General features: G+C 42.5%; 1 protein-coding gene across 3 annotated transcripts; it reads right to left on the bottom strand.

The window, feature by feature from the left end:
* Positions 1-2,180: 2,180 nt before the first annotated feature.
* HAUS8 (HAUS augmin like complex subunit 8) lies at positions 2,181-18,561 on the bottom strand. Of its 3 annotated transcripts, none has more exons than XM_074978011.1 (11): positions 18,426-18,561; positions 16,301-16,368; positions 15,876-15,931; positions 15,134-15,239; positions 12,883-12,960; positions 10,957-11,036; positions 8,760-8,834; positions 6,809-6,967; positions 5,053-5,194; positions 3,365-3,506; positions 2,181-2,536 (listed from the first exon to the last, which is right to left on the bottom strand). In XM_074978011.1, exons 2-11 carry the CDS (start codon positions 16,353-16,355, stop codon positions 2,419-2,421), a joined length of 1,011 nt encoding a protein of 336 aa, XP_074834112.1. In that variant the 5' UTR covers positions 16,356-16,368; positions 18,426-18,561; the 3' UTR covers positions 2,181-2,418. The 3 variants fall into 3 exon arrangements, with proteins under 3 accessions (XP_074834112.1, XP_074834113.1, XP_074834111.1); XM_074978012.1 differs by having other exon boundaries at positions 18,415-18,537; XM_074978010.1 differs by lacking the exon at positions 18,426-18,561 and adding an exon at positions 16,479-16,516.
* Between the last annotated feature and the right edge of the window lie 29 nt (positions 18,562-18,590).

Here is an 18,590-nt window from a genome sequence, read left to right as displayed (position 1 = left end):
AACTAATTTAAAGGGCTAGACTAATTGGAAGGAACTTACTGTAATAAGAAGAACCTGTGTCTGTTCTTTGCACAACAAAAGAGAACTGAAGATGAAGTTTTATTACTATGAGGGACAAGTGTAAAGGGCCAACAACTGTGAGGAGGTGCAGGAAAATACCAGAGAGTGGGGGAGGAAGATGCTCTTCATCTAGACTGCTCTGCTTATTTATAGCAGGAAAACAGCACGCTGGACAAACACAGCTTCTCTAGAGATGAACATACAACAAAATAAACCAAAGCATGGGATCAATGTTGAAGAGTATTCTCCACAGAGTTCCAAAAATGGTAGACAAAGGTGATGAAATCAAGTTGATTTCACATTGCTACTAATCAAATTAGACAAGGCTTTTGTATACTTAAAAATTCAAAGTTCTAAAAGTAAATATGCTAATCTGTACTCATACCTATTATAAAGTAAAAATAATTATCTAACCCTTTCATCTATACCAGTCCACATGTAACAAAATTTAAGTTGTCACCTTGACACTACGAGAAAATCCGAAGTATTTAAAGTACTGCTGTATTTAGGGTCTGTACATAAATTGATATTCCAAAAGCCAACAGCTGGATCTAGCATTGGATTTTAGAATAGACAGTAATGCACTAATTAGTCATTTGGCATTGTATTGAACAAAAATCACGTAACAAACTCTCCTTTGAATAGTCACAGAGAGAGAGCCATATTAGTCTGTATCTTTACAAAATAAGAAAGCATTCATGTAGCACTTTACAGACTAACAAAATATTTTATTAGGTGATGAGCTTTCGTGGGGCAGACCCACTTCTTCAGATTTGTAAACAGTCTCCTTTGACTACTAAGTGATCCTAAATTGAAGAATATGCTTTCTAGGGACCTGGTGATAGATCAGCCAATTGTAGAGACTATAACGATCTGCAGGGCTCTTGTTGACAGCCCTAGATTTGAACTTGAACAGGAAAGGAGGGATACCCAGGAGAGGATCCCTGACTGCTCCTTTTCAGGACAGAGTCAACTTTTTCTTCCCTAAGGAATTGCATGCCTTTGTTTTTAGGCTGTGCAGGTCCTCTTAGCTTCTCCCTCCCCCCAAAGATGAGAGAATCAAGCTGTTACTAGCACAGGATGATTGGGTGCAAAATACCTGGGAACAGTGAGCACTCTCTTCTGGCCCTGACACAAGTCAATCAGCCCCACTGCTCCAGGGATGCAGACAGGGGATGGCAGAAGGAGACAACTGCCTCAGGCCTGGCAATTCAAAAGGTGTCAGGGCTCCCAGCTGCAGCTGCTGCAGCAGTAGCTGGAGCCCCAGTTCCTTTAAATTCCTTCTAGAGCCTTGGGAGCATCCCCAGGCAGTACTGAAGGGCTGGCAGGAGGAGGCTAATGCTAGTTTCACCCCTTCTGCCCAAGGTATTTCCCCAACCAGGAGCATCAATCCCCCTCTCCCCACGTTCCCAAGGGTCCAGGTAGTCTGTTGGCCTCCCTGCACACCTAACACCACATAACTGTGTAAGCATGTGACCATACAGAGACTTCAGAGACCCTCAGGCAGGAACAAGACTACAGGTCAGTCACCCCTTATAGGGCAGCCACTTCTGTGGGGACTGCAAGGTCCAGCTGGTGTCTCTATTGCCATTACATACACTGCTTGAGGTACACTGTGTGCTGACCTGGGGAAGCTGGGTAGACTGGCATCTGCTACTGATCCAGTCATGGGCACTGGCGCTTCCTTTGGGGCACTCCAACAGCTTAATGGCCAGACCCCCTCTTTGCATTGGCCTGGACAGGAGTCATTAGTCTTTCTGTTGTCTTCCAATAATGTTATTAATTGCTGCCTGAAAATCTGTTGTAGTTTCCTTTTAAGTTTAATGAAGTGTACGCAGCAGCTAGAATTGGCTTTATGGGGGTCCATGAACAGTCTGGAGGGGGTGATTGGCAGTCTGCATTAGTGAAAAGGTTGGGAATCACTACAACAGGGGAAACACATTTGAGATATAGGGAGAGCACAATAGACAGTGGCACAGAATAGCTTTGAATCACGCTGTAAAAGGACAGATCTTTCTGCAGCACAGGATATACACTGGCTTTCCCTTCAAGGCATAATGATGTAGCTTGCTCCATTACTAAAAGCTTGTTGAAAGTAATAATATGGAGAAACAGAACAGTTCAGGAAATAAGTTTATTTTACATTCGTGTTTACTTAAAAAGGCTCTGAGAAGTCATATGCAACCGTCACTAAGACCTGGCAAAAATAAGAACCATACAATAAGACCATTAATGACAAGAGTAAGTTTAAGATATTAGATCTCCTTCAAAACAAAACCAAAGGAATAGAATAAAGTTAAGGACAATCTCACTGGCCTTGGCTTAGTGTCCACGGGGTTTAAGACACTTAGGAAGTTTTCAAAAGTACCAGTGTTTCAGTGTCTCTATTCCATGGGTCTCTTCACAGATTTTTTGGTTATGTAAAGAAACTTCCTTACTGACTTCAGAGGACAGGTCCTGCATCTGCTTGAAGCTCCTGAAAATAAGTCAGACAGACTGAAGCAATTACTATCGCTAAGTGTAACTTCATTAAATAAGCAGTAAAGTTACAGAAGATGGAGGGTTTGCTTTCCAACAGAGGAAGAACTTGGGTCTGTTGTAGAGGGAGCTCTCCCTGGGTACAGTCATGAACATCCCTGAGACACTACCCACCCCCTCCACCTCCAATTCATGTTATTTCAGCTCTAAACTGTTTCTTATTTACCCTACTGCATTATGTCCCACTCCCAGCTTTACTGAAGTAGTGACTTGTGGGAAACAGACTGGATCCAGGATCCTCCCATTGACATTAATTGATGCAGAGGGGACACATAATTCATTATTTTAGCCTCTCTGCAAAGCCACCAGGAAGAAAGGGAGAGAACAGGCATATTCTTTGCATTCTTGTTCGTGAAGACAGTGTTGTACAGCCACACCGCTGATTCCTAGTACCTGCAGTAGTCCTGTCTTTCCAGACTTTAGGACTGCTATCCTTGGTTGAAATTTGTTTGTGGGAGTCAGAATGGGTCATGCTAACCACCCCCCATCTTGTGAACCTTTTTCCGTGGCAAGATGTTTCCTCACTGACCTCTGTGTGCGGATAGATTTTGGAGATGGGAGCGAGGGGATAAATAAGGGTTTGTTACTTGCTTTGTAGAGGACGGGGTGGAATCTGGGCATTCCTGGCCAGTTCTAAACAGGTACAGAGCTAAGCTTAGTGGCACCAGCTATTTCATAAATAGATTGTCTGAAGAGGTTACACGATCTACATATTTTTTTTAAATCCATTACAGAACTGGCGCCTCCAGCTTGATTTGGTAAATACCTTTGAAGTTCTGCATCCATTTTGAGAGCAACTTCCTTAAGATCTTTCAGTATGGGGAATACTTTGGCATTTTCTTCCAAGTAGCCAGGCTCAGCTTCAAACAAAAGATTATGTGTGACAGCTAACTGCTTTTGTAAGTCATCTACAAAAGAACGAATGTTACAGCTAATATCACTGAAGGCACAATGGCATCTGTTAGTAACATAAATTTTAAGGACATCAGCAGCTTGACTGATCATACAAGTGTCTTGAAGAACTAAGAACATCTAAGTGTACTGGTGAACATACAGCCTTCAGGAAAAGGTAATGACAGGATATTGCTATAAAAGCAAAATTATCCTGAATTAGATTAGAACTAATCACAACAGGAAACTAGGTAACTTGCTAAATCAAAGTTCTATTTGGGATATTCATAACTTCTACAAAAAATTAATTGCTGTAACAGGAACATAAGCTTCATTTATTCAAAATTCCTTGACTAGTCGTATGCTGCTACTGATATTATCAACGTGTCAAACCTTGTAGATATTGTCAGAACTAACCAAGCCACAGAAAGCATCATCCAAATGCTACTAATCTGTTCATTCAAAAATTCCTCAGGCAAAAAGAGTTCAAGTTTTTCATCTACTTTCTTTTTGTTAAGTATTAATCAATGCTCATAATTTAAAAAATTAAAGACCAGCATGAAGTTGTGTTGAGCAGGCCTCCCATGCAGTTCTAGATCATGATGGAAATGTGTTGGCAGAACAACTCCTTGCCAAGTCAGTTTAATGTCCACTCAGTTATACTTGTGCATACCAATTCCCAACTTTATACATCCCAAACACTTATCTGACCCTAGTTCTCAGAGAACAACAATCCTATCCAGAGGTGCAAGTCATTGATAAGCCAAGTAGTGTCTCTTGAGCTAAGATTTTAAATCCATCAAGTGATAAACAGCTGAAGACACTATCCAAATTTTTGTATCCACCTTGGTAAAAGTTATCATTGACATACAGGGAAGGAAGGTGAAGAGGACAGTTGAACCCCCAAAACTAGAAATTACACATAGTATGAACCCTAGATTCAACTAGACAATGAATGAAAGAAGCTGCTCAACTCAGTTTACAGTGTGGAAGACAAAACAGCATTTTGAAACAAAATAGGACTAAGAGCACTTTTGAAAGGGAGTTTTCCTTTTGAAGGAACCCTGTCCACACGGCTGCTTTTACTTCCAGAAATGGCTCTTCTGGAAGCCAGATCATGCCCAAATATGCATATAAGGCATGAGATATTTAAATCCATACCTCATTTGCATTTCTGATCTCACTTGTTTGCACGTTCCTTCCGAAAGGGAGGGACCATGTACATGCAGCTACAGGGTCTAGGGAACAATAACTATTTGGCAGTGCAGAAACATGCCAAAGACCATGTTAAAAATATGCTTAGTTTAGAGCGCCGTGCTCATCTTACAGAAAATGAAATTGGATGGATGCAGCTTATTAAATACTGATGGACAAGCACATAGACAATATAAAGCAAGGCCTGGGCCTAATGTTTCAGTGTGATCTTCACAGAAAACCCAAAGGAATGAACAAGAGTCATGCTGTGGATTTAATAAGGCTAAACTTACATTTCAGGTCACAGAAGTACAAAAGAGTCAAGTATAATGAAAAATGCAAAAGCCTGCAAGTATGGAGATTTCATACCCAAATATTTGTGTCTGTTTTCTTCTATATGAATGTTCTTCACAGGAAGCTCATGTCTTGTGGCATCCAGGGCAGTTGCAAAGGCTTTATACTCTTTCTTAAACAATTCACAAGCAGTAACAAGAGGTCCAAGCACTTCAATCTGAAAACAGAAAGGGACACATGATAATCCCACATCTTGATGCAGAGAAGCCACTCTGAAAGTAGTCAGAATTTGTTATCTGATTTGTGTCTCCAGGAAGAATAAAATGAGATTTGAGTCTAGTTCAGAATTTAAAAACCCAACATCAGTATCATTTAAAGAGATCAATAAATGCTGCATCATTGTCATCTCAGATTCCTATTTTTAAAAGTGCTCCCTCCACTGTGTTTATTTTCTTTGTTTGAAGCGCTGCTCATAAACAAAATAAATAATATTTTGTTCTAACCTGTTTGGGTAATTTTAAGGAATACGTAATCACTATTAAAAAGATTCTTGGTGTTTAATTGTATTTTTACAATGTTGTCATGAATGAATACAGGGAAAGGGTTAACCTTCACAGAGACCACTCTCTGCAAGGGGTGGCCAGGGAAGCCAATGGGAGAAAGAGAGATTTTTCTCAGTTCAGAAATAATCGCAGTCTGAGGGGTCTTGATCTGCATGACTGATGCAGAGGAAACAGAAATGATTACTCCTAAGCAGTTGGAATGAACCCAGTAAACCCCCTGGTGCTCTCAAAATCAGCCAAAGGTATGTAAGCAGAAGGGAAATGTGTAGACAGATGCCAACAGGTTATGGTTATTTTGAAAATGGCGGAGACATTTTTTGCAGTCACTCTGGTTAATAAATTGATTCTTACTGCTGTACCTTGTAACTTCTAAGTTGACTTCCAGGGAAGTAATTCTCTGTGCTGTAACCAGTATGATTGAGTTATTTTCCCTTGTTTTGTGAATAAATTACTTTTTTTAAGGCAATAATTTGATGCTTGTGTCCTAGAGAAGAGTCTGTGTATATTCATGCAGTAGACTGAAAGGTCAGCTATCAGATTACAGATCTTTGTTTCCAAGCTCTCTCTCTCCGAGGGAAGGTTAAGAGCTAGAGTCTTACCCCACAGGGAGACATCCCAAGTATGTTTTCCTGGGCTAACGTATTTTTTTTCTAAAACACTTGTGGTGGTGGCGGTGACAACCACCCCCCCAGGGTCAGGGAATCTTTGACCTTGGGGACCTTTTTAAGCAGAACCTCTATAGGCAAGGTATTTTAAGGTCTCTTGGGCCCTCACTTTCTGCACTTGTGTCAGAGTGGGGAGGCAGCCCTGACAAATGTGGTCCCAGTAAGTGATGTTAAAAGTTCCCTCTGCTACCAGTGCCAAGGTGGAGCTGGTATCCCAATGCATCAAGGTCCATTGCAGCTTTCCTTATGCTGATCCCATGACTTAAAACAGAACACACACAGCAAAGAGATGCCATTATGTTACATCCCACAACCCCGGAGATGATCAATGCCCCTCCCCTAGCCCCCATAACTGTAGTAGCAGCTTAGCACCCTTCCCACAGGCCTCCATGTGCTTCCTACAATCCATACATAACAGGCTACCAAACCTGGTGTCATAGGTATTCTCTCTACTCCACACTGCCTGAGAAGCACAAGGCGCCACTATAGGGTTCAAATCTGATGCTCTCTTTGTCTGAGGCACAAAATGCATCTAAATGCCAGAGGCTGCCTCTTCAGAACACGTGTAAACTGCAGAAGAAGCATGAAGTGTGAAAAATTAACCTGTTTATCTAGCATTTCTTCAAGCTGTTGCTCTCTCTTGTTGAGCAGTAGTTGGCATTTCAGGTCATACAACTTCTTCTGGTGTTTTTCTTTTTCTTCACACAAGATTGCCAAGTTTCTTTCTGCTTTCTTCTCCAGCTGGGAAATGTTTTTTTCCATCTATGAAATCCAAGAGTATATTTCGAGGCAATATTAAACCACAGCTAAGCAGTTCAAAAATATTTTGGAAAAAACTTTAACACACTTTTAAAGTGGAGAAATTCAAAAAAGTTTTAATTCAGAAGTTAACTCACGGTATGCAATGATTTTCTGAACCTTATATAGTTACTAATATGCTATTATATTCTGTAAAGAAAAGTTTTAATTATAATAATTTAGTATAGGTCTCTGAAGTCAAATTGGCAGTCAGTCTAAAAGGGGCAAACTTTGCAAATTTGCTGGGACAGAGAAAAAGAATATATCTGAATTTTCAGAGAGATGTGTCACATGCCTTACACAGCCCCTCTGACCCTGGCCAACCCTTCTTCAAATATTTTCACAGACTTCCCCACATCTTCTGGATCACATTGAACAGGCCTTCAGGATCCTGTACCAGTCTCCTACCTCCACCTTGTCCACTTCACTTCATCAAAATCAAACATTTAACACTCTTTAAGGTGGGGTGGGCAATAATTTTTGTTGGGGTGGGGGGAAGGGGGAGCACTCCAAGATTTTAGAAAGTGGTCCAAGGCTGAAAATTTTTATAGAGTGGGTGCAGGGTCTGGGATGGAGGCTTGGTGCAGAAGGGAGCTCAGGGTTGGGGAATGGGGCACAGGAGACAGCGGGCAGTCTGACAGTTTGGATGAAGGATAGGTTGTGACCTGCCGCAGGTTATTGGTGTGCATAGGCCAGGTGGGCGTATGGGTGCAGGAAAGGATTCTGGCCCGGGGGGAGGGGTGTAAGAGTGGGTGAAGGGCCTGGGTAGGAGCTCAGGTGTAGTGCCAGAGGCAGGCTCTTGACAGGAGGCACTTACCTAAGCAGCTCTCAGCCAGATTTCTCTGACTGCCACCAGCTCCAGTCCAAAGGCTGTTCTATGTGGCTCTATGCACAGCGGGGCGGGGGGGGGCTACCTACTCACACCCCAGCAAAATCTCTCATCTCCTATTGGCCAGAAACCAGCTAATAGAAGCTAAATTTGTGCTGCACTGCGCCTACCCTCAGCAAAATCTCTCAGTTCCCATTGGTCACTTTTGTGGCCAATAGGAGCTGAGAGATTGGGCAGCGTAGTCCATTTTCTCAGCTCCCATTGACCAGTTTCCAACCAATACTGCTGAGAGAATTTCCCTCAGGGCCTGCTGCAGGATAGATTAAAAGGCTTTGGAGAGGTCTAAAGAGGGCCTATCTTGTCCACCAAGGCTCTAAGAGAGTAGATGACATTTTGCTTAATTTTCCATACAGCTCCTAATAACCAAGCCCCTCATTTGACACTACTCTCTCCTCCAAATTCTCTCCCAAACATACTTCTTCCATTAGGTTTGTAAACCATTATACTATATTAAGAAACAACTATGTAAGTCTGTATCATTTACCTCAGTGACTATGTAACCTACTGCCAGGTCTCTTGTTCTTCTAATCTTGTATTCCCATCCCACTATGTTGCTCTTCCTCCTTGAATCACCCTAATTTAGATTATAATCTCTTGGGAACAAGGGCTCAGTATTTTCTTCTATAGTGTACCAGGCACACTTATATCATAGCAGAAACAGTCATTACTCCAAGTGTATACTTTGTCTGGAAATTGGAGGCTTCTATCTCAGAAGGTCTCTGAGCTTGAAGCATGTGGGAAGCCATACATGGAGAAGTGCCTGAAGTGAATCACAATTGCATAACCAAGGCTAATGGAAGCATAAAGAAAAGTAATTTCAGTTATACTTAGAAAGATTTCCAGTAAATTTGATTATTTGAATCTTACCTTGATTGATGCATAGGTTAATAGCAATGCCTGAGATTCCATCATCCCAATCACATCATCAGGATCAGAAGATTTCTTAAGGAAATCAATTTTTTTTAATCTATGATAGCATGTATATTTAGAAATTCAACACAGACAAGTATTTCTAAACTAAAGTTTGAGTCCCCATATTTAAGGTAGCATCTCTACTTGTTTGCAACCAAAGCCAGCCATATTATCACTAGGTGTCAGCTACATGCAGGCTTTTTAAAATGGGCAATTTCTTAAAATTGGAGCATTTCTCACTTAACAGCATTTAGCCTGGTTAACTCTTAACTCTTTTTTATCCTGTAACTCTACCTAGCGTATTCTCTGCAGGGTTCACAATACCACCAGAGAACATGAAATTTCTGTGCTGTGTTGGATGAATCAGTCAAGTACCATGCTACACAAATTGTAAGGTGTAAGTAGCCTACATGCAGATCACTGGGGCATCCTTAGAAAGTCTTGGTAAGAGTACAGCAAGCTGAAAGACTAACTTGAAAACTAACCAAAGTAGGAGTCTGTTCTAAGAAAAAAATGGAAGCCGGACTCACAATGGAGTGGTACAAAAAGCAAATCCTCACCAGCAGAAGCCATAGGAGTCTTTACTAACTGTAGCTGTGTCTACAAGTGCACGCTACTTCGAAGTAGCGGCACTAACTTCGAAATAGCGCCCGTCGCGGCTACAAGCGTCGGGCGCTATTTCAAAGTTAACTTCGACGTTAGGCGGCGAGACGTCGAAGTCGCTAACCTCACGAGGGGATCGGAATAGCGCCCTACTTCGACGTTCAATGTCGAAGTAGGGACCGTGTAGACGATCCGCGTCCCGCAACGTCGAAATTGCCGGGTCCTCCATGGCGGCCATCAGCTGGGGGGTTGAGAGATGCTCTCTCTCCAGCCCCTGCGGGGCTCTATGGTCACCGTGGGCAGCAGCCCTTAGCCCAGGGCTTCTGGCTGCTGCTGCGGCAGCTGGGGATCCATGCTGCAGGCACAGGGTCTGCAACCAGTTGTCAGCTCTGTGTATCTTGTGTTGTTTAGTGCAACTGTGTCTGGGAGGGGCCCTTTAAGGGAGCGGCTTGCTGTTGAGTCCGCCCTGTGACCCTGTCTGCAGCTGTGCCTGGCACCCTTATTTCGATGTGTGCTACTTTGGCGTGTAGACGTTCCCTCACAGCGCCTATTTCGATGTGGTGCCGCGCAACGTCGAAGTTCAACATCGACGTTGCCAGCCCTGGAGGACGTGTAGACGTTATTCGTTGCTACATCGAATGATGTTGGCTTCACGTGTAGACGTAGCCCATAAGTACTAATGGTACTTATTCACCCTTTAGAGGACAGGTATTGCTTGGTGACATACTAGGGCTAGACCTTGTTGGATAGTGACATGAATAAAGCAACAGACTGCATTACACATTCTCTCTTTCACCATTCAAAAATAACACCAGACTGGCGGTGATCATTGAGACATGGCAGCTCTCAGAACAAAGGCTATCTTCATGATTTGATGGAAGTTTTATAATGCTTAGGATAGGGTGCATTTCACTGGCAAACCCACAGACTTTTCTTAGTAACAGAGAGTAAGCCGTGCTAGTCTATATACTATCAAAACAAAAAGCAGTCAAGTAGCACTTTAAAGACTAGCAAAGTAGTTTATTAGGTGAGCTTTCGTGGAAGTGGGTCTGTCCCACGAAAGCTCACCTAATAAACTACTTTGCTAGTCTTTAAAGTGCTACTTGACTGCTTTTTGTTTTGATAGACTTTTCTTAATGTACATTTTTTCATATAGGGTTGAGTTTAGCATGGTATAAATAGGTCCAAATCCAAAACTTTTTACACTCACGGCTGAATTTAGTCTATTATATTGTCTTGTGAGCATTTACCAGACTATTTTTAGTGGAGCTGCTTATACCAAATGCTTTTAATTTTATAGGCAGCTTCTTCTAAGCCTTTGGGAACTACTGCATGAAACTTCTACAACAGCTCTTCAGCCCACAATAGTCCATAGTGCTTTTAAGACCACAAACTACAAAAACACTGGTTACCACATGGTCTCTAGAGACAAGTCTTAAGACTTCCTGGGAAGACTGAACCCTGGCCCCGCCAAAATCAACGATTAACAAAACTGCTTATTTAGTACCTTCCCAGTGTCAACTTCCAGCTAATATAAAGTGTCACTTACTGACTTCTGCTCTTTTTTTCTTGATCTTGATTCTGTGAGGACAGACTTTGAACCAGAAGTCTTTTTAAACAGATTTTTGTCTAAACAACAAAAGAAATTTTATTTTTATATTAGTGCTTCTCTGCCAAATGCTTTGAATTAAACAGCCATCAACTTCTTACATATTTTTAATATGATTTTATGCGGGGTGGATGAAAACTGATTAAATTCAGGTTTCATTTTAAGACATTTAAACAACAAGAAAAAGCTGATTAAAAATTAGTGTAAAGTTACCGTCTCTTAAAACATTTCAGTGAAAAGATATGCTGAATCCATCAGCCACTAGCTAAAATTGACTTAAAGGCTAATTTTCCATGTAAAGAAAAAGTTCTGATTCCAAGGTCAAGCTTTATAAATATGGCACGGTAGGGCTGTGTCTACACATGTCTCTCCGTTTCGGAAGGGGCATTTAAATGCCAGATTGAAACTGGGTAATGAGGCACCTATATGAATATTCAGCACCTCATTAGCATAACAGCAGCTAGCCACACTTCGAAAGTGCTGCTTTCAAAATGCAAACTGGTCATGTAGACGCAGGTGTTTCAAAATAAACCCCAGACTTCAAAATTCCCTTATTCCCAATTTGGGAATCAAATTTCTTAAACACTTTTGAAGCGTGGCTGGATGCTGTTATGCTAATAAGGTGCTGAATATTCATATCAGTGCCTCATTACCCAGTTCCGATCCATGTAATTTAAATGCCCCTTCCAAAAGGGAAGGGAATATGTAGATACAGCCTTTATTTTGTACTATATTAAGGGGTGCTTTGTTTAGCAGAAATGAACTTTACATAGTCTTGTGTTTAATTCTGGTTACCATCCTAATGTAGTTTGACACAAATTACAAACAAAAACTGAAATCATTTTCTATCTTCAAACATACTTAAAATGTACAATTAACTTATAAGAATCTGAAAATACTTAGCTATATATGGTAAACCTTCCTACGTAGCAAAAATATACATATAATCTAATGCACAGGATTTATTTAGCTATAAATGAACATCTTTTAATGGAACAAAAAAGCAGTCCTGTAGCACTCTGAAGACTAACAAAATGATCTATTAGGTGATAAGCCTTCATGAGACAGACCCACTTTAGATTTGGAAGAAGTGGGGGTCTGTCCCATGAAAGTTCACAACCTAATAAATCATTTTGTTAGTCTTCAAAGTGCTACAGGACTGCATTTTTGTTTTGTGAAGATACAGACTAACATGGTTACCTCTCTGTGACTATCTTTTAATGGTTATATCAATGAGAATGCATGTTTCCTTAGAAAAAGAAGGAGTACACAAATAGAAATCCTGACTAAAATCCATTATTTAAATCAAGTCTTTTCACGTCAGCAAAACAGCAGAAAGGTAGCACTTCAAAGACTAATATGGCTACCTCTCTGCTTCTTTTCACTTCCTAATTTAAATTGCTGGTTTTAATTGCCTTGATTTATAAAGATAAGAAAGCATATTTCTGCTTGGGCTCTATTCCAGGTTCTGATCCTGACACTTATGAGCATGACCATGCCATCTTTTGAAAACTAGCCTTTGATTTTACTACTTTTTGACACCTGGAGCATAATTTTCATGTGTGAGTGCTTATCACAAATTGAATTTGTTACTTCTAGTCAGAGTGATGAATGCTCTGAAAATCAAGTCTGAGGAATCTAAAAGTAGGAAACCCCCCAATCTGTGGGTTTGAAGATTAGAAGGCACATTTAACAAGGTGGGTACCACCTCACTATGTCTGTTTCCACAGATATAGAACAACAGTGACTGTTACTCTCTTTTGTATCATGTTTGAGATATTCACATGAAATTTGATAAATACCATTAACACACACTATAATTTCTAACATAAACAATGTTAAAAGGAGAGTTAAAAGAGAATTTACCATTAATAGCTGAGAGATCCAGGTCAGGACGAGCAATTTTATGACCCTCTAATAAAGTGGACTGCAAGTCAGTAGTGCCTGTAGAAACGGACATGTTACCTTACTTCTGCACTAAAGAACCCACCCCAGGGTTACACGCATATGTATTTTATTAAATGTCCCTACCGGATTAAAGGAAAAGGCGGGGGGAACTAGCTTACAATTTTACACATACATACATACATACACACACACACACACACTTTCCTCATGCACACAAATGAAAGCTCACTTTAGAAAGAATAATTTCTTTCACAAAAGGAATAGTCAGTATTTGTTATAAAACTCACAGTATTAATAAACAATTTCTTATTAACTTACAATACTTAATATAAATCTAGTAGCTACCACAAAATGAAGTTCATGAAACAAAACAGAATGATATAGAACAAAGCTACAGCTAGAAAACAAAGCTACTGTTAGGAAGAGGACTTAAAACCAACAGTGACTGGAAGTTACAGAACTTACATCTGCATTGTACTGGACAGAGCAGAGGCTTTATACAACAAGAAGTAGGGCCATAAAATTTTTATGGCCAATTTTGGCCACCTTCATAATCATAGGATTTTTGAAAATCGCATATTTCAGCTATTTATATCTGAAAATTCACAGTGTTGTAATTGTAGGGGTCCTGATCAATGTTCCCTCTAACTTTTCCATCCATGTGCAGAATAAATATTATGTGCAATGAGGCACATGCAAATGTGCACCACCCATTTTAAAAAAATGCTGCTGGCTGTGGGTACTCTGGGCACTCAGCTAATCAGGTGAGCAGTATTTGAATCTCTTCCAGATGGCCACTCTACTTAGCAGGAACACTGATCCTGATCCAAAAAGGAGCTGTGGAGAAGTCACAAAGGGGATTGCAGTATTGCTACCCATCCTTCCATGCTGCCAGTGGTGCTGCCTTCAGAACTGGCCAATTGGAGAGCTGTGGCTGCTGGCTAGAAGCCTGGCTCTGAAGGCAACACCTTACCAGCAGCAGCTTAGAAGGAAGGACAGTAATACTGCAACACCCTCTACGATAACTTTGCACAACTCCTCCCTGGGGTCAGATCTCCCAGTTTGAGAAACACCGATCTTCCTCCATGAATCTTGTATTGAATGGTCTTACGCTGTACTTAAGAGGAGATTTCAGGCAGGAAGACTTGATTTCCGAATCTGTGATGCATTTTTCATGGCCATGAATTTGGTGGGGCCCTGAATGCAAGTTATTATAGTATGGTAGAATTAAGTGAAAAGCCCAGAACATTTAGGGCTTGTCTACTTTGAGGAGTAAGGGGACTTCGAAGTTGCCCGGGGACTTCAAAGTATCGGTGGGTGAGCCGCGGCTAGACGCATGCCAGTACTTTGAAGTTTAAAGCTTCCAAGTTGCTGCGGGGGTGCAATTTGCTTAATGAAGTGCTGCCTATGCACAGCAGCACTTCATTAGTAAACCCCCAACACCCTAATTACCATCCTTCCTTCGAAGGAAGGTGGTAGTATAGACAAGCCCTTAGTTCCACAAGTTTAAATGTTTTCACAAATAGCTCATTTATTAAAGAAAAACCTTCCAGAAGTCAAACACAGCAGGTATAGCTTACTGCAGAGTGCTTTTTGGCTGGCCTTCAATTTATTCAGAACACTGCTATCTTAGACATTTCATAGCTTGCAAACAAGAGCAGAGACCAAATTAAGTGAAAGGTAATGCATCTGTGATTAAAGCCCTAGAGAAATAATACTGAAGTAAAATAATTTTAAAATATTCCATGTCAACAGACTAAACTTGACAATTTCCTGGACAAGAGTCACAAGATCACTTTACAACCATGTAGATTTGTAATTAATGATTTATGAGTTGTGGGGGTTTATTGTCTGTCCATCTAGGTTTTTATAAGAATTATTTGAGGGTATTAAAGTAGAAGCCCAACCCATCTACAGAATGACAGATACCTGTATATTCTAGAGAATTAATATGGTGTTTCTCTTACAGTGAGAACATGTAGAACTAATCTACACATATTATATTAAATCCATTGGCAATAAACACCAACACAAAGTTGCTATATTGTCAGATAAGGAGGAAAAAGCTTTTTTATGCTTCTAGACTATCTACAGAAAGTTTCACAGTCGTCCCTGATACTCTGGTGAGCTATAGCAGCACAGGTTGAGAGAAGTCCATGAAGAATAATTTTTTATTGTTTTCCTTTAAAAATGCACCAAACCTACTTACCTGTGATGGCTTTGCATTTCTCAAGACCGCCTGTTCTTCTGGTTGGGGTTTCCACCTTTTCCAATCTTTTTACACAAGAAATTACAGAGGAATTTATGGAAGTGTTCTGCCAACCAGAAAACAGATATTTCAGATCAGTAATGACTGAGGTGTTATGCCCTATCTTAGTCCAACTCACATCCTACTGAGTAAGGTTCACTGTCCATTGTATTGACACCCAGACAGATTTTAGCTTCAACTGTAGAGACTCATGCACTAAGTTCCAAAGGTCTCAGACTCAAGTCCACTTATGGTGGTTACGTGGGCTCCTACTTTGTTACAATATTTCATAGCCAATTAATACTCCCACCCAAAAAAAACCCAGCTGTCTTCAGGCATCATAATGCTTTACAGTCACATAAGAGACCTGGGTTTGGTTTTAACACCTTATACTGATTTTGCTGTCTGGAACTTGGTGAGAGCTCACAGGAATGCAGGATGGATTTGTGTCAGTGACCAGAATGAAAGAAACCCTTATTGTTTAGCCGTAGGCAGAGTAGATGCACTTACAGCATCAGAAGCTGTCAGGCTTATTTCTAAGACATATTCTAGAGGTTTAAAAAAAAAAACTTGGTTTTTCACTTGAAGTCTCATTTTACACACACACACACACACACACTTTTTTGCCTCCTAAAAATTTTCTTTTATTAGATTAAAAGCCAGTATTTTTTTTAAAAGTAGGCCATTTGAACCTAGATGTCACCTTCTTAACAGGTTTCTTATCATATTGAAGGTAGCGAGCCTTCACAATTCTTCCTCCTAGAAAAGAAGTGGGGGCGGGGGAAGGAAAATTTGACCAACAGGAAGACTATTTATCTCCAAGTAAGTCACACCAGTCTCGGCACTGCAGCACATGATACAACATGCAACATTAACTATAACAACTGAAACTGAACTATTAACTGAAATCCCACATTTCAGGTCCAGGGTAGTTACTAGCCCCGTACTGAACAGACACAGCAAGCAAGGGCTACGCAGAGGGGTGGCCGATCCCCGGACGCAGGCTCGCCGGGGAGCAAGAAGAACGGCCAGCGGGCTGGAGCAGACGTGAGACTCTATGAGGAAACCGGAATCAAAGGATTTCCAAGCGGGGCCCTCCAGGACCCCGTCCTCACCGCCCCCGCCTACCTTTGGGCCGCGTCCCCGTAGCCTCGGAGCTGCGATCCAGGTCGGCAGCTCCCATTCCTGGCGGACCCCTGCATAAAAATTGCACAGGGTCAAAGCAGCCCCACGAGCAGGACGAAGAGTCAGATCGAGCTCCGCCTGGCAAAAAGGAGCAGGAACGGGGACACCGACGCTCACTCACCCCAGCGGGCTTCCCGCCGCCATCCCAGTCAAACTGCCCGCGCAAGCGCAACCCCTCCTCCGCTACGTCGTTGAGTTTCTAACGGAGCAAGCAGAACGCCCACTACCGACTCTCGCCCCCCGTCGGCTTGGAGGGGGAAGGCAGGGAGAGCTGCTTCCCGACCCTCCCACCGCACTCTACATCCTTGAACGTTCGCCCCCACGGACAAGCATAGGACAATGCATTGGCTGTGACCCCTTAGTTCACTAGCCAGCTCATGGTATCCTTAGGGACGGAAAGGGGTGGGGAATCATCCCCGCTGCTTATAGGCTGCTAGGATTGCTACTGATCCTGAGCCTCCCCTCTGCAGCAGGCCAGACCCAGCGTTGCCTACCCTAAATGTTCAAAATCAGGAGTCACCTCTGCCACCAAAATCATGAGCTAAAATAATGTGTCTTTCTTAGTCTTTCAAAGTGGGGTGGGGAGCATGTATCAAGGTTTATCTCCAGTCACATATACTAGGGATTTGTCTCTTTTTAAAGCAAAATCTTGAACTTTTGTGCATTAATGCTGGGATTTATGACATTAAGGAAAACATCTTAGTTATCATGAGATTCGAGTTTAAAATCCTGAGCATTGACAATGCTGTGGATGGGAGAAGGCTCCTGATTTTAGCCACCCTATCCTGCAATCTGAAACTCTCTAAGAGAGATACGTAAGGGATGAAGATTGGGATGATATGCTGCATCCCACAAACTGTGGTCTCAATGGACTGAGGATAATCTACAGGTGAAATCAGAATGTCTGAGATCACGTGAGAGAGGAAAACTACCAATTATAGCCCCTTTTCCACATTGCCAGGCCCAGTCTAAAGGCAGAAGGGGCAGCATGGACCTGCCTCTTGCTGCTGAGCTGCCACTTGGTGGTCTAAGTGCAACTCAGCATAAAGCAAACCCTAATAACGGATGATGTGCTGGGACTCAGCCTTTTCAACATTCATTAACAGATACAGGAAGCCCAGAAGTGTTAGAGCTGTGCACTGCCAAGCCCAGAAATGCTAAGGCTCAGTCCCTAAACAAATTAAAACACCAGCAAAGCCCAAAAGCCTGCTCCTCCACGCTACCCGCTCTTCCCAATCCCCTGCCTCCTGATACCTCAAATATTGCCTTCCAGCTGCTGAACTCTGCTGCTTTCTAGGAGGGGGTGGGTTGACTGTTTTTCACATCATGTTCAGATTTGTAAGAGTCTCCTACAGAACTTGGCAATGAAGCAAGGACAGTTGGAGTAATCAGCTGTGTTTTACAGCTACCTGGTAACATCACCACCTACAACAACAGCCTGTATTTTTTTAAGTAATGCTTTTTAAATGGCAATTTCATCAAGTATATGTTTAATTCCTCCCTCTGAATGCATCTCCTTTGCTATACTGTAACGAAAAAGGGCAAGAATAAATTTGATTTCTTTATTGGGGCCTACTGAAAAACTGGGAAAGTGGTCAAGCACAAGCCTGCCTGCTGCTAAGGCTTCTCTGCCAGCCTAGTGGAAGAGACCACTCGTGACAAGCATCAAATGAGCATGGGGGACAATTAACGGAAAACTGTCAGAGGGCAGGTCGAAGTGATGTGGGAGAGCACTGAACAGAGAACCCCCAGATAGCACCCACAGCTCCTGGAAGCTGCCAACAGCCACCATCCAGAGGAACTCTGCCTGGAGACATGACATCAAGGGGGAGCAACAACGGGCCCCCCGGTCCCAGCATCCTCTCCCTGGTGCTGTGGCTGGAAGGTGGCCCTGGCCAGGCCCCACAGGAAGTTGCCAAATAGGCCCTGACTTTGAGGCCTGTACGGCGGCGGACGCAGAGTTTTTCTCTGCCGGCCCCGTAGCCTATCCCAGTCCCCACGCTCCTTTGGGGGCGGCAGCCCAACCCACCGCCCCCTCCAAGCCGGTAACCGCCTACCCAGGCCGCACCAGAGACTAGGCTCCCACAGCCGAGGCACTCGAGCTTATTCCTCCCCAGCCGCACTACCCCACGCAGGGACACTCGCGCCCGGGATCTGTAGGCCTCGGGCGATGGGCGCTAGGCCCCGCCCCCGCCGCCTCCCGCGGCTCGCCTCAGCTGCCAAAAGCGATCAC

This window comes from Carettochelys insculpta, chromosome 27 (genome assembly GCF_033958435.1).
Source record: "Carettochelys insculpta isolate YL-2023 chromosome 27, ASM3395843v1, whole genome shotgun sequence".
NCBI lineage: Eukaryota > Metazoa > Chordata > Testudines > Carettochelyidae > Carettochelys > Carettochelys insculpta.
The sequence above is the reverse complement of the archived record's forward strand: the minus strand, read 5'-3'. Positions and strand labels throughout refer to the sequence as shown.